Source organism: Leuciscus leuciscus (genome assembly GCF_965113295.1).
Source record: "Leuciscus leuciscus genome assembly, chromosome: 1".
Lineage (NCBI taxonomy): Eukaryota > Metazoa > Chordata > Actinopteri > Cypriniformes > Leuciscidae > Leuciscus > Leuciscus leuciscus.
The window spans coordinates 3,531,937-3,546,462 of NC_138725.1; the positions used below are offsets into that span (position 1 = coordinate 3,531,937).

Below are 14,526 nucleotides of genomic sequence, written 5' to 3' on the forward strand. Positions count from 1 at the left end.
TTTCAGGACATACATTATTTATTCACCTAACTACGGTAAGCTGTCATTCCTGTATTTTTTTACATAGTTGCTAAATTTGTTTACTTAGTTACAATATACTTTTTTTCTGTAACTGCATCTCCATTTTTCTCTGTAGTGTTTATAACCCTTAATCACTGTTAAAAAAGGATAACACTTAAGGTGTTTGGGGTCAAAATGACCCCAAACTTTTAAAGAGCGATTACATAAGGAAATATAAATTTTTATATGGAAAACTATATATCATTTTTTTTATTTACTTCTCAACTATACATTTATGCTGTGTTTTTGTGGAAATTTTGAAGTTTTTTAACTATTTACTGCACAATTACATAACTAGGCCATAAATTGGCTCATGAAAAAAGATATTTTAAAGAAAAAATCACTTAAATGATGATCTTAATTAAATCTAAATAGTTTTTGAACATTGCTCTATGTGTTAGGGATAGAATACTGACATCTAAAGGTTAGTCGAAAAACGTACTCGGTTACTAACGTAACCTCGGTTCTCTCTAGAAGAGGGAACGAGTACTTGCGTAAGAATATCTTACGCTAGGGAAAACCTCTTTTCCTCGAGATATTGAAGCCAAAAATTATCCTTAATTTTGCAATAATGTAAAACGCATTGCAGCAGCATGCAGACATGGGCGAGACAGCTCGCGCGCCCATTGGCTGCTCTGCGGCAACTGCACCAGCCTATCGATAGAGGCTCCTCATGACGTCAGAACCAATGAGGGCGCTTCGCGCCCATTACGTCATGTCCCGCCGAAATCGGGTGGGGCCAGGGCTATAAATACGGCCCAGAGAGGCTGGTTTGGTCAGTTTTTCATCGCTGAAGCGAATCAGAACATGACGCATGCACGGCAAGATACGCAAGTACTCGTTCCCTCTTCTAGAGAGAACCGAGGTTACGTTAGTAACCGAGTACGTTCTCTTACGAGAGGTCTCTCGTACTTGCGTAAGAATATCTTACGCTAGGGGAACACAATGTAAAACGCCGTGCGTGCTTGAGACATAACACTAAAGTCCCAAGGGAAGGTGCCCGGGGCTCATACAGTGCCTAATCACAAGGGACTCACAGAGAATCCGGGAAGAGGGGCTAGAATAGCATCATTCCTGTAATATAGAGCTCTGATAAGAGCATGCTATATCAAGTGTTCCACACAGCCAGGGCGAACTCAGCCTGGACTGGTAAATATGGGGGACTTACGTACTGCCCACAGAAGTATATAGACGATCAGTGATCGACGCTCTAGCAGTTTCAGCATCCCGAGCCGATAGCATCGGGCGGGTAATACTGAAAAATTAAACCGAGAGCAACCTAGCTTGCAAAGCGGGAACCTCGAGGTTATAAAACCTTATAAATGTAGACGGGGAGGCCCAGCCTGCCGCCATACAGATATCTTGCAAGGCAATCCCACTGGACCAAGCCCACGACGAGGCCATGCCTCTTGTGGAGTGCGCTTTGACACCTATCGGGCATTGCAGGCCCTTGGATGTGTAAGCTAGCGCTATAGCATCAACTATCCATCTGGATAGACTCTGTTTTGACGCAGCTAGTCCCTTAGAACGTCCGCTGAACAAAACAAAGAGCTGTTCCGTCTGTCTGAAAACAGATGAGCGAGACACATAGGCTCTTAACGCCCTGACCGGGCAAAGGAAGCCTGCGTCCCCTTCCTCCTCAGATACCGGCAGGGCCGACAGGGAGATAACCTGTGCCCTAAACGGTGTGTTGAGGGATTTAAGAACATATCCGTGCTTTGGTTTGAGTATGACTCTCGAGTCATTCGGCCCAAACTCATACACGTCGCGCTCACTGAGAGCGCTTGCAAATCCCCTATGCGCTTCACTGAAGCGAGAGCCAGAAGAAACACTGTTTTGAAAGACAAGAGTTTCAGGTCTATTGACTGTATTGGCTCGAATGGGGCACCTTTCATGGCTTCCAGAACCGTGGAAAGGTCCCAAACGGGAACTGAGGGTGGTCTGGGAGGGTTCAGCCTCTTAGCTCCTCTAAGGAAGCGAATGACCAGATCGTTCCTTCCTAATGACTGGCCAAGCAGTGGTTCAGCGAACGCTGCTATGGCCGCCACATAAACTTTGAGCGTGGATGGGGTTCTGCCCTTATCCAGAAGCTCTTGTAAAAAGGAGAGAACCTCCGGCACCCCACAGCGTGAGGGTGAAGTGCCACTCGCTGTACACCAGCTAGTGAACACAGACCATTTTGAGGAATAGAGCCGCCTCGTAGATGGAGCTCTAGCCTGCGTGATCGTGTTTAACACTCCCGCTGGGAGGTTAACGGGTACCCGTTGATGGCCCACACATGTAGGGACCAAAGCTCCGGGCGAGGATGCCAGATCGAGCCGCTCGCCTGCGAGAGGAGATCCCTCCTCACCGGTATCGGCCACGGGGCGGTACTCGTCAGCTGCATCAGGACTGGAAACCAGACTTGGTTTGTCCAAAATGGGGCGACGAGTAGCACTGGGCATCCGCTCTCCCTGATTCGCTCTAACACCTGGGGTAGGAGCATGACAGGGGGAAACGCATAGAGCGGGCAGCGGGGCCAGACGTGAGCCAGCGCATCCCTGCTCTTGGAGAAGAATTCCTGACAATGAGCGTTCTCTTGAGACGCAAATAGGTCTATTTCCGCTCTGCCAAATGTCCTCCATAGCATTTTGACTGTCTGTGGATGTAAAGACCATTCTCCTGTCGGCAGATTGTTTCTGGACAGTCTGTCTGGTCCCACATTCAGATGACCGGGCACATGCGCTGCCCTGAGCGAGCGCAGATTGTGCTGAGCCCAGACCAGGAGGCATTCCGTCAGCCTGTGAAGGATTCTGGATCTGATACCTCCTTGGTGATTTATATAAGCCACCACTGACATGTTGTCCGAACGGACCAAGACGTGGTGTCTTTTTATCTGGGGACAAAAAAGCGCCTCAGCGCGTTGTCGACTGCCATTATTTCCAGGCAGTTTACATGCAGAAGCTTTTCCCGTTTCGACCACTGGCCGAATAACGGTCTGCCCTCGAGCAGCGCTCCCCATCCCGAGGTTGAGGCGTCCGTAGACACCACCTTCACACTCGAGGAAGTCCCCAGGCTTACACCTGACCGGTACCAGTCGGTCACTGTCCAAGGTTTCAGAGCTGCGACGCATTTCTGATCGACCTTGAGGCGCGCGAGACCGGAGGTCCAAGCTCTGCGCGCGCTTTCAACCAATACTGCAGCGGGCGCATGCGAAGCAGACCCAGCTGAAGCACTGAGGATGCTGAAGCCATGAGACCCAGCATCCTTTGAAAACTTTTTGAGCGGGACTAAAGCGCCGTGGCGAAAAATCTCTGTCATGCGCTGAATACTTAGTCTGCGCTGCGGCGACAGCTGTGCTGTCATAGACAGCGGAGTCCAGATCTGTGCCCAGAAAATATATTTTCTGACTAGGAGACAGTGAACTCTTTGCCCAATTGACTGTGAGACCTAAATTCTCGAGGTGATCGAGTAATATGGTCCTGTGTTCTATGAGCTCCGACTGTGATCGAGCTAGAACCAGCCAATCGTCCAAATAATTCAGCACTCGTATGCCTCGGAGCCTGAGGGGTGCGAGCGCTGCATCCATGCACATCGTGAATACGCGAGGTGCCAGGGATAGGCCAAATGGCAGGACTGTGTACTGATATGCCTGGCCCTCGAAGGCGAATCTCAAAAATCGCCTGTGACGTGACGCTATTTGTATTTGAAAATAAGCGTCTTTCAGATCTATCGACATGAACCAGTCCCCTTGGCAAATTTGCGAGAGGATTTTCTTGGTCGTGAGCATTCTGAACCGTCGTTTCAGAAGTGCTTTTAGTCGTCTTAGATCTAAAATGGGTCTGAGACCTCCGTCTTTTTTGGGTACCAGAAAATATCTGCTGTACATGCCCCCTTCGCTCTGAGCTTGTGATAGGGGTTCTATAGCCCCTTTGCTCAGTAACTTCGCTATTTCGGCCCGAAGTAGGTGTGCTACTTCCTTTTTCACCGTAGTATCGATTCGCGCCGCTTTGCGTTGCGGGCGTCGACTGAACTGTAGCGAATAGCCTCTTTCTATAATGTCTAGCACCCACTTCGAAACCCCGGGTAGCCTTGCCCATGCGTTTGCACGAATGGCTAGGGGTTGAATGCGAAGCGCGCTCTGGTCGCTCAGCGACAGAGGGGCTTCAGTGTGCTGCAACATAAGCGTCGCGCTTATGACATTTGAGGCAGGGGGCGCGCTGATAACAGCGGGCAGATTGCCCGCGCTCGACTCCTCTGCGGTGGTCAACCGAGAGGGGGAGGGCTGGGCGAGTCCCGTAAGACCTGTCATGTCTATGTGTGAATGTGGGCGTGGGATAGCGGGCACATTTATAACACTGAGAGCATTGTCTGCCTGAGCAGAGCGAATGCATGTTGGTTTCGTTTTACAGAAACCTTGAAACATGCAGAACGTAGTGTTTGTGGACACTGGGCAGTGGGCACATTTACCACATTTAATGCGCAATCGATCTGGGTCGATTTCATGTGCGCGAGCCCTGTGCGACGGGCTGTGTTTCTGTGTAGGAATGAGCACTGGGCAGTGGGCATTTTGTCTACACTCATAACACCATCGGCCGTGGCCGGAACACCAGAAAATACACAAGTCGCCGACTTGTTTACTGCAGAATACACTGGAACAGTCGCATTTACTGGAACTGAACGAGCGAGAAGTTGCCATAGAAACAGAGAGCGTCAACATGCTGGCGTTTGTTTGCAGGTGTGCGTGTATTACAATAGGCTCGTGCACTGCAATATTGACATTTCCAGAGAAATGTGTGAAAATGGAGGTAGTGACGCACGGAAACCATAGAAACGGTGCTTGGGTGCAGGCGAGCGGGTTGTACAACGCGCTCGTTGGCTGCAAAAATACACATCTGCAGTCGCCTTTTCAGGGAACTGACAGAGCGAGCATTGACGGCAAAAAATTTGTTTTGTTTTTTGTTTTTTTTGCCGGTTGACCTGGGATCGAACACGGGTCTCTCGCGTGAAAACCTGAGAATCTGCCACTGGGCCACAGGGGAAGACACAAAGGCATTTATATAGCGTGAGTATTATCAGAGAAACCTGTGTTTCTGTGTAGGAATGAGCACTGGGCAGTGGGCATTTTGTTTACACTCATAACACCATCGGCCGTGGCCGGAACACCAGAAAATACACTCTATGGGATTTATCTGGGTAGCCGTAAAGCGGCGTTTGTGTGCAGGCAAGCGGGCTGTGTCGCCGACTTGTTTACTGCAGAATACACTGGAACAGTCGCATTTACTGGAACTGAACGAGCGAGAAGTTGCCATAGAAACAGAGAGCGTCAACATGATGGCGTTTGTTTACAGGCGTGCGTGCATTACAACAGGCTCACTCACTGCAGTATGACATTTCCAGTCGCCTGAACTTCAGAGGGGAATGAGAAATGTGTGAGAAATAGAATTCGGCCCGGCCGCAGCGGGACATTATCACTCTTTTCTCCTTTCGCCAGTGACGCACGGGAACCATAGAAACGGTGTTTGGGTGCAGGCGAGCGGGTTGTACAACGCGCTCGTTGGCTGCAAAATGAACATCTGCAGTTGCCTTTAAGGGAACTGACAGAGCGAAGCATTGGAGGCATAATTAATCTGCCGTTAGACCGAGATTCGAACACCGGTCTCTCGTGTGAAAAAACCAAAGATTCCGCCACTGAGCCACAGGGGGGAACACAAAGGCTTTCAGATGCACGAGCATATAAGAGCGTCAACATGTTTTCCTCGGCGTTTGCTTGCCGGCGCTGCAATATTTATATTTCCAGTCGCCTGATCGGGGAACTGAGAAATGTGTGAGAAAAATTCAGGTCAGTCCAGCCTCGGCGGGACTAAAACGCTATTTTCTCCTTTCGCTGGTGATTGACGCGTGAATGGGGCGCAGAGGCAGGGTAGCTTTCTTGTACGTAAAGAAAAACTAACCCCGACCGTCCGCTTCCAGCCTCCCCTGTGAACGGCGCATTTTGCGCGGCTCGAACAGAGGGAGAGAGAAAGCTAGCCCCGTGACCGTCCGCTCCTGACATCCCCTGTGAACGGCGCGGTTTGCGCGGCTCGAACAGAGGGAGAGCAGGTATCATCCTCCAAGCAGGCAAGGCAAGCGGGCGCACCGGCGAGCTTTGCGGGTTGGGGGGGAAAGGGGCGTCTTGAAAAAGTAAAACTAAAACTCTTTTAGTGCAATGAGAGTGTGTGTCGCGGCGGCGAACACACACACATACACAAAACACAGTAACAGAGAAAAGGATATGTACGCCGGAAAGCGTCAGCAGGAACGGCGACTGAAGGCGGCGAGTTGTCGACCGGCAGCTTCAGATGCAGAGTAATCCCGCTGGGTGCTTGCAATCAGACGGCGCGGCTTCCTCTCAGGATCCAGCGATGCGTGAGCCCGCTGAAGAGATAAAAAACTGACCAAACCAGCCTCTCTGGGCCGTATTTATAGCCCTGGCCCCACCCGATTTCGGCGGGACATGACGTAATGGGCGCGAAGCGCCCTCATTGGTTCTGACGTCATGAGGAGCCTCTATCGATAGGCTGGTGCAGTTGCCGCAGAGCAGCCAATGGGCGCGCGAGCTGTCTCGCCCATGTCTGCATGCTGCTGCAATGCGTTTTACATTATTGCAAAATTAAGGATAATTTTTGGCTTCAATATCTCGAGGAAAAGAGGTTTTCCCCTAGCGTAAGATATTCTTACGCAAGTACGAGAGACCTCTCGTAAGAGAACTTTATTTCTTATAGGTAAGGAATTAAAGTGCAATGACCACATGTATCCAATAGAGGGCCATAGATAGAGACTCATTCATTTTCACTTCATTTTTCTTGATGCTTAAACTTCTCCTCACAACTTTATGATATATATTTTGTGAATATTTATTTAAACATTTTGAAATACATAAAAAATATGTAGTTTTGTCAGAGTTATAATTTGTTGTTGTTTTCTGATATATTTTGAATTATCTTGCTTTTGCAAATTATTATACATACATTTGCAGTAACATTACAAGTCACCACTTTGACATGACTGCAATGTGTGTGTGTGTGTGTGTGTGTGTGTGTGTGTGTGTGTGTGTGTGTGTGTGTGTGTGTGTGTGTGTGTGTGTGTGTGTGTGTGTGTGTGTGTGTGGGTGTGGGTGTGGGTGTGGGGGCAAGCTTGTTCCATGTTGCATATGTGACATTTTTCAGATTAATGCCAGTTTAGTTGATTTTATTTGCCAATTTCTATAAAAATGCTCTCTGTTGCAGTGACATACGTGTGTGTTTGTGTGTGTGTGTATGAGATAGAAAGATAGAAAGTTCGTTCCACTTTGGGTTTATGCTCTAGGACCAGACCTTGATTTAAATGTAGTTTTTTTTTAGATTTATGCCAGTTTTGTTTATTTTATTTGCCAATTTCTGTAAAAATGCTCTCTGTTGCAGTCACATACATTTGTGTGTTTGTGTGCGTGTGTGTGTGTGTGTGTGTATGAGATAGAAAGTTCGTTCTACTTTTTATTTATGCTCTAGAACCAGACCTTGGTTTATTTGTAAAAAGTTTCAGATTTATAATGGATTTACTTTTATTTTTTTGACAAACAAAATTAAAAAAAGTCCTTTTTTTTCATTTTCCCATTAATTTTCAATGTGGGGTCATTTTGACCCCAAACACCTTAAATGGTAAAAAAAAATTTACACACCTTTAGAACAACCAAATCAAGCCCAGTTTTTTTGTGCATGTTTAGATAGATTATTTAGGAAAAGTCACAGAGTTTCATGCCCCTGCGATGAAGGTAACATTTTTAAAAAATGAAGGAAAAGTCCATTGGGGTCATTTTGACCCCAAACAGTGATTAAGTTAATATTGACTGATGCGTGTATGATCTGAAAGCATTGTCAGAGTCTCTCTGGATGTGGTTTGAAGATTTGGTTTTGTGTATAAGGGGTTTTAAGAAAGTGAGTGATGGTTTTTAGCAATTCAGAAAACCTGTAATCGATCAGAAATCATGTAATTTCATGCTTTTAAAGAATAATATTTTTAATTCTCATAATTTACCAGATATTTAGTCTAGTTCTCATTATTTTTAGCTACATTATATTTACACAAAATACAGTACCAAGTGACCAGTGGAAAATTGTCATTCAGGAGATGATCTTCAGACGAGCTTCACTTCTGAAACTAAAACAACAGTGCACACAGAGTTCATTAAACACTGGAGTTTTTGCTGTGCAGACAAAAAAAAAAAAAAAAAAAAAAACAGATGAAAAACAGGAAGTCTGACTCTGACGACTCTCTGACGTCTCTGCTTAAAGGCACAATATGGGATTTTTTCTCCACTAGGGGTCGCTAACCTATTTACAATAACAAAGGCGTAGATTGATGACGCAACATTTGCTATGAATTATGGATTTTGTCGTCAACGTCAAGCCGACCGATCTAATAATGTATATGGATTACTGAATACATCGATGCTTTTATCATGACTGTGATATGAAGCAGTTCGGGATTGCTAAGAGACAGCTATCAGCTCCAAACGCGATGCGAGTCCCGCGGATATAAAAGGAATATGGATATTTCATTCTACCGAACTACACGCAGAATTACTACTCACAGGTCAGTTTATTAGACAAATTAAACTTGAGAGGTAACGCAGCGCTGTTTCACTTGGTCTAACATTACACTATCACTCTAAACTGCATTTGAATGTGTTGAAATGTATGTGTTAACGTTAGTTTGTCTGTATGAGACTAGCAGTAAGCTAGCTAGATCAACATTAGAATAACATACAGATCATATTCTAACATTTTATCATTGTTGAACTATATAACCTTGATTAGTTTTATGTAAATGTGCTCACCTGTTTAATAAAGTACATGTAGGAGTTGTCGAAGTCTCGGACGTGGAGCTCTCGTTTATATAGTGTCCATGGGAGCTCTCGACATCTCGAAAACACCGCGCTGATATTGATTCTCGGTTTAGTTCTCCTTTTGTATCCAAAGTCTGCTTGCCATGGTCCATAATGTTTGAACGAAACAACAACAGCGTGCAAATAGACATTGCGAACTACACTGTTGTCCTCGTCAGTTTGGTTACTATCAGAGGGCTCTGGTTCATAGCTCTGGTTGCCATGGCAGCACGAGCGGAAACCAGAGACAACACGGATATGACGGCATTGACGGCGACAAAACGGAAATAAAGACACGGTCCGTGTCTTCGAATTAAAATATTAATTTCTCTGGATTTAGAAGTTAATTGGAACTGTCGGGATAATGTAAATACACAACTTTAAAAAATATATAACATGGATATAGTGATTTTTTATATTTTTAAATAAAAAAAAATACATATTGTGCCTTTAAATTAGAGCTTTACTATTACACACACACACACGCACACACACACACACACACACACACACACACACACACACACACACACACATACACACACACACACACACACACACACACACACACACACACACACACACACACACACACACACACACACACACACACACACGTCTAGTTTACTAACAGGGGACTATTGTTCTACATTGGCCAAGAGTGGACTAGTGTTTCTGGTCGTTTTGAAGAAACAAAAGATCAAAACATCGTTTATGGTATTTTTTCATAATATAATTTTAAATATGCTTTTTTTTTTAAACATGCCAAGTGGGGACCTGAAACTCTGACCAATCTCTACCTATCAAACAGGGGACTTCCATAGCCTGCAATGGAACGTCTCCGGTTACTTAACTGTAACCTTGTTCCCTGAGAAAGCGGAACGAGATGCTGCGCTGCTCAGCGCATTGGGAACATATTTTATTGTGACCAGCTGTGAATATTGTGTATAACACGTCAATGAAATTGTTGACGTCAGAAAAGTCGGTGACGTCATCGCCGCGCCCCGCGACACAAGGCTATAAGTAGATGAGCCACAGGTGCATCGTCAGGATATTTTGTCTGAAGAGCAGTCCTGGGACATCTTCAGCACGGCAAAGTAGCGCAGCATCTCGTTCCGCTTTCTCAGGGAACAAGGTTACAGTTAAGTAACCGGAGACGTTCCCTTTCGAAAGCTACAATCGATGCTGTGCTGCTCAGCGCATTGGGAACGAGAATACCCACGCCGTCGTGCTTGAAAAGGTCTGGACCCCCACGGTTGTGCAGGTGTGTTTCACAAGAACACAAGAAGGCCTAGACATTAGCTTGTGATGTCGACTCAAGGACATGAGAGCCCCGGAGTGGCATGAACATCCAAACTATAAAATCTTATGAATGTGTGTGGAGAGGACCAGCCTGCCGCATCACAAATAAACTGCAAGGGGCACCTCTTGCCAAGGCAGCAGAGGAGGCGACCCCTCTGGTGGAGTGAGCCCTTAAAGCTGTTGGCGAAGCTTGGCCGCGTGCCTCATAGGCAAGAGCAATAGCATCCCTGACCCAATGTGACATGGTCTGCTTAGTGGCGGCAGCCATCGGTTGTGGCCCCCATAACAGACGAAAAGTCGCTCTGACTTACGCCACTAGCTAGTGCGGTGGACGTAGGCCTGAAGAGCACGGACTGGACATAGTCTATGAGATCTCTCCTGTTCCGGCGTCGTGAACGGCGGAGAGCAGAAGGCCTCAAGCGTGACAGGATGTATAGCCGAAAAAGGCACCTTAGGCAGGTAATCAGGATGAGGATGCAAAATCACTTTCACCATTCCTGGGGCAAAGTCTAAGCAGGGTGACGAAATCGACAGAGCCTGCATATCCCCAATTCTTTTCAAAGAAGTTATTGCCATAAGAAAAACTTAGAGTCTTAGAGTCAGAAGTTTGTCAGACGCTGATTCTTGAGGTTCAAAAGGAGTCTCAACCAGACCCTCTAGGACTAAAGCTAAGTCCCATGATAGGATCTTGGTTTTATGAGATGCCTCAGTCGTCTGTCCCCATGAATGAAATGAACGAAGGGAGGATGTCTCCCGAGTGGCACCCCTTCAACCAAGGCATGGCAAGCCGAAAGAGCGGCCACATAAACCTTGAGAGTGGCGGGGCATGTGCCTGTTGATAATCTTTCCTACAGGAATTCCAGAACTGAAGCAAACTGGCAGTTGACCGGATCTGCATTATTTATGACACACCACCTTTCAAAGACACTCCATTTGTTGACATAACTCTTTCTAGTGGAGGAAGCACTAGCACTGAGAATAGTCTCAACAACAACAGGCGAAAAGCCCAGTGCCCCTCTGTTGGTACCCATCAGGGGCCAAACATGAAGGTTCCAGAGGTTGGGTCTGGGATGGAATACCGTGCGCTCCGTCTGAGACACAAGGTCCCTCCTCTCCGGAATCGTCCAAGGCGAGCTGTTGAGGAGAGATATTATCTCGGAGAACCAAACTCTGGCTAGAACTCCTGGGAGCAGAGAAACTGGACGAAAACGCATACATGCACATTCTAGGCCATGTGTGCGCCATCGCATCCAGACCCAGGGGCTTGGTGATTCAGAGATAAGTAGAGGGAACATTGCGCTTTCTGATAAGAGGCGAAGAGGTCCACCTCCGCTTCGTATCCAAATCTGTTTGACTACTTCTAGGTGGATTTTCCATCCCCCTCTCAGTAGTTTCTGTCTGGACAGGGAATCCGCTCCCATATTCAGGTGCCCTGAGATGTACACTGCCCTGAGTGACAGGAACTTTTCCTGGGCCCAGAGAAAGATGTGCCCCGCTATTCTGTTCAGATTGCGTGAGCACAAACCTCCCTGGTGATTATGTGAGAGACTGCCACTGTGCCGCACTAGGACATGACAGTCTCTTAACTGAGGGAGAGAGTATTTCAGGGCCAGAAATACAGTCATCAGCTTTAAGCAGTTGATGCCCCTCATTCCCCTTGAGCTGGACGACCACTTAAGACCGCTCCCCAGCCCATCAGGGAGGCGTCTGCCGTTAGCATTCTGCGACAGCAAGACACACCTAAAGTGGGACCCAAAGCAAGGAACCGGGGTCTGAACCACATAGAAAGGGAACGAAGCCGCAGCGCGTAACCCTTACCATAAACATGGATTTTAGAAAGGACACGAAGCACTCAGCGAGTGTTCTTGCCTTTATTTGCCCTTGGGGATTGAAATCCCCCGTTTTGAGCCACAACTGACATGGTCTCATGCGCAAAAGGCCCAGAGGAATCATTGTGGACGCAGCTGCCATGAGACCCATGTAATGTCCTAACCTAGCTAGATGTTGCTTAGGGTGTTAAAATTGGTCCTGACACGAGCGGGAGACAATTATGCCTGATGGTGACAGAGTCTTATTTAACCCCAAACATGTTACCCTCAGGGTGGGTGAGAGAACGCCCTTGGCGTTGACCTCAGCCCCCTAGAGATAACATGGCTAGGTCAATTGGAAGGACCCAATATTGGTAAGCTTTGCCCCCAAAAGCAAACTTGGGAACCTCCTGTGTTGTGGCAATATTCTGTATGAAAATATACGTCCTTCAGATCGATCATGACAAATCAAACGTGATGTTGAATTTACGACACAATCGTCTTTACAGTTAACATCTTGAACTTGGGTGCTTTAACTGTACGGTTTAAGCCTTGAAGATCGAAGATTGGACGCAACCCCCCATCCTTTTTGGGGACCAGGAAGTATCTGCTGTAAATGCCTGACTCTCTCTCTGGAAGAGGAACATGTTCTATGGCCTCTTTGCTCAGCAGAGATTGTAGCTCTTGTGACAGTACATGCGCCAGTTCCGGTCTCACAGAAGTGAATACCACGCCGTTGAAACGCGGAGGACGATTAATAAATTGGATTCTATCCTATTTGTACTGTACTTAATACCCAAATAGAAAAACCTGGCAGAAGTTTCCACGCTGCCAGACTCTCTGTGAGTGGTTTCAACTTAACACTTCCTTTTGAGGGGATGTTAGATGTTCCTTGTCCTGGATGACAGCAGAAAAGCAACAGAAAATCTAACATTTCGCTGGAAACCGCTGCTCCCCGAATCACCAGAGGTGGCGAGGAAGTACAGTGGTTTCGTGAGGGTGTCAGGTAGGAGCTGTTTGATTTACATGTCTCGTCCCGTAGGGGCACACCCCCACAGATCTGGGACAAAACAACCCTCAGGATTTTGTCTTAGGTCTATTATGCAGCTGCTGAGTACAACGAGCAGGTCCCCAGTTTTTCTCGAGGGAAAGCGCAACTCGTTACACTCTGCTTTTGAACCCTCCTAAAATGACGATGAGCAAAAAGAAGAGAAGAAAATGTCTCTTCAGACTGGCCCATCATCGTATAACCACACACCCCTGCACCCATGATAGTCTTAATACGTCAAGGGCACAAAGATGCACGAAGAATAGGGTTTTCCCATGTTAACGTCATGGAGATCCTCAAGGAGGGCAGTCTAACTGTAATCCGACCATCACACAAGTCACCACCTCGAGAACCTCTCAAACGTTTTAACATAACGAGAGATGTGTTCGGGGGCAGCTTTAATTCCTCAGAATTAAATGTGGCCGGAGAACAGCCAGACAATATTATATTATATATAATACATACATATATATATATATAATTATATTATATAAATATTATATATATAAATATAAATATCAGTTCCTCAGCAATAAACACATCCCAATCAGACAAGCAAACATGGTCTGGATGATAGGCTGTGTTTAAATCTTTCATAAGATCAACCTGGTATGCCTTTAACACGGCCATGGTGTACAGCGCAGTACCAGCCTAACCGCTGAAAATGCATCTGATAATGTGATCCCAGGGGAGAGATAGCCCGCGAGCGTCTCTCCAAACTGAGGCAGTATCATATAATCGCGTGCCCTCGCACCCGCGATAGTAGAATGGCTCGATGTCGAGGACACAAGACATAAATATTTACAATTTTAATTATTTATAGACTGTGTTTTATGGGACTCTTTTTGTTGTGATCAGATCAATCTGGCCACTGCACGAGCGATCGCCATGAGCGATCTCCTTTTATCATCACGGGAGAAATGCTCGGAGGCGACAAACCCACGAGATTCAATGTCCTCTGCCCGAGCCGAAGAAGCGCCGAGGCACGCTTCGGTAGTCAGGCAAAAGGACATCGCGATCTGGAGAGAGAGCGAGTGATGGGGAAGCACCGTCTCTCGCTTCTCAGCCAGATCGCACGCGAGCCCCACAATCATTATGGGCGCTACCCCCTTTGAAATAAGCAAAGCGAACGCGAAGCACTTTAACCCCCTGAGGTCGACGGTATCGCCGGCGATACCAGCTCGCTTTTTTTTTTATCAGTGTAAAAGAAACTCATAAATACTCTGTTGACTTTGATTTTCCATAGGAGTTTCATACATCAATCGATTCTGTTAAATGTGTATTATTTTTGTGTATACTCACAATAAAAACAAAGTGTTGTGCTTTTTGCCAAATAAAGAAAAATAAACACGAAGCAAGTTCTGCCTTCTCTCTGCCAGTGTAGTCCATTCTGAAACGTGTCCGAAAATGAACAATAACTCAGC

At 46.5% G+C, this 14,526-nt stretch overlaps 2 protein-coding genes across 1 annotated transcript in view; one reads left to right on the forward strand and one right to left on the reverse strand.

The window, feature by feature from the left end:
- LOC309480179 (uncharacterized protein) overlaps positions 1-4,646 on the reverse strand; it is a 222,050-nt gene extending 217,404 nt beyond the window's left edge. The window contains exon 1 of the mRNA XM_082144577.1: positions 499-4,646. Within this exon, the coding sequence (XP_082000703.1) occupies positions 1,656-2,831 (1,176 nt within the window). The 5' untranslated portion in view covers positions 2,832-4,646 and the 3' untranslated portion in view covers positions 499-1,655. The remainder of the gene's footprint in view (positions 1-498) is intronic.
- Positions 1-14,526, forward strand: part of LOC309480009 (uncharacterized protein) — a 135,304-nt gene that overhangs the window by 83,745 nt on the left and 37,033 nt on the right.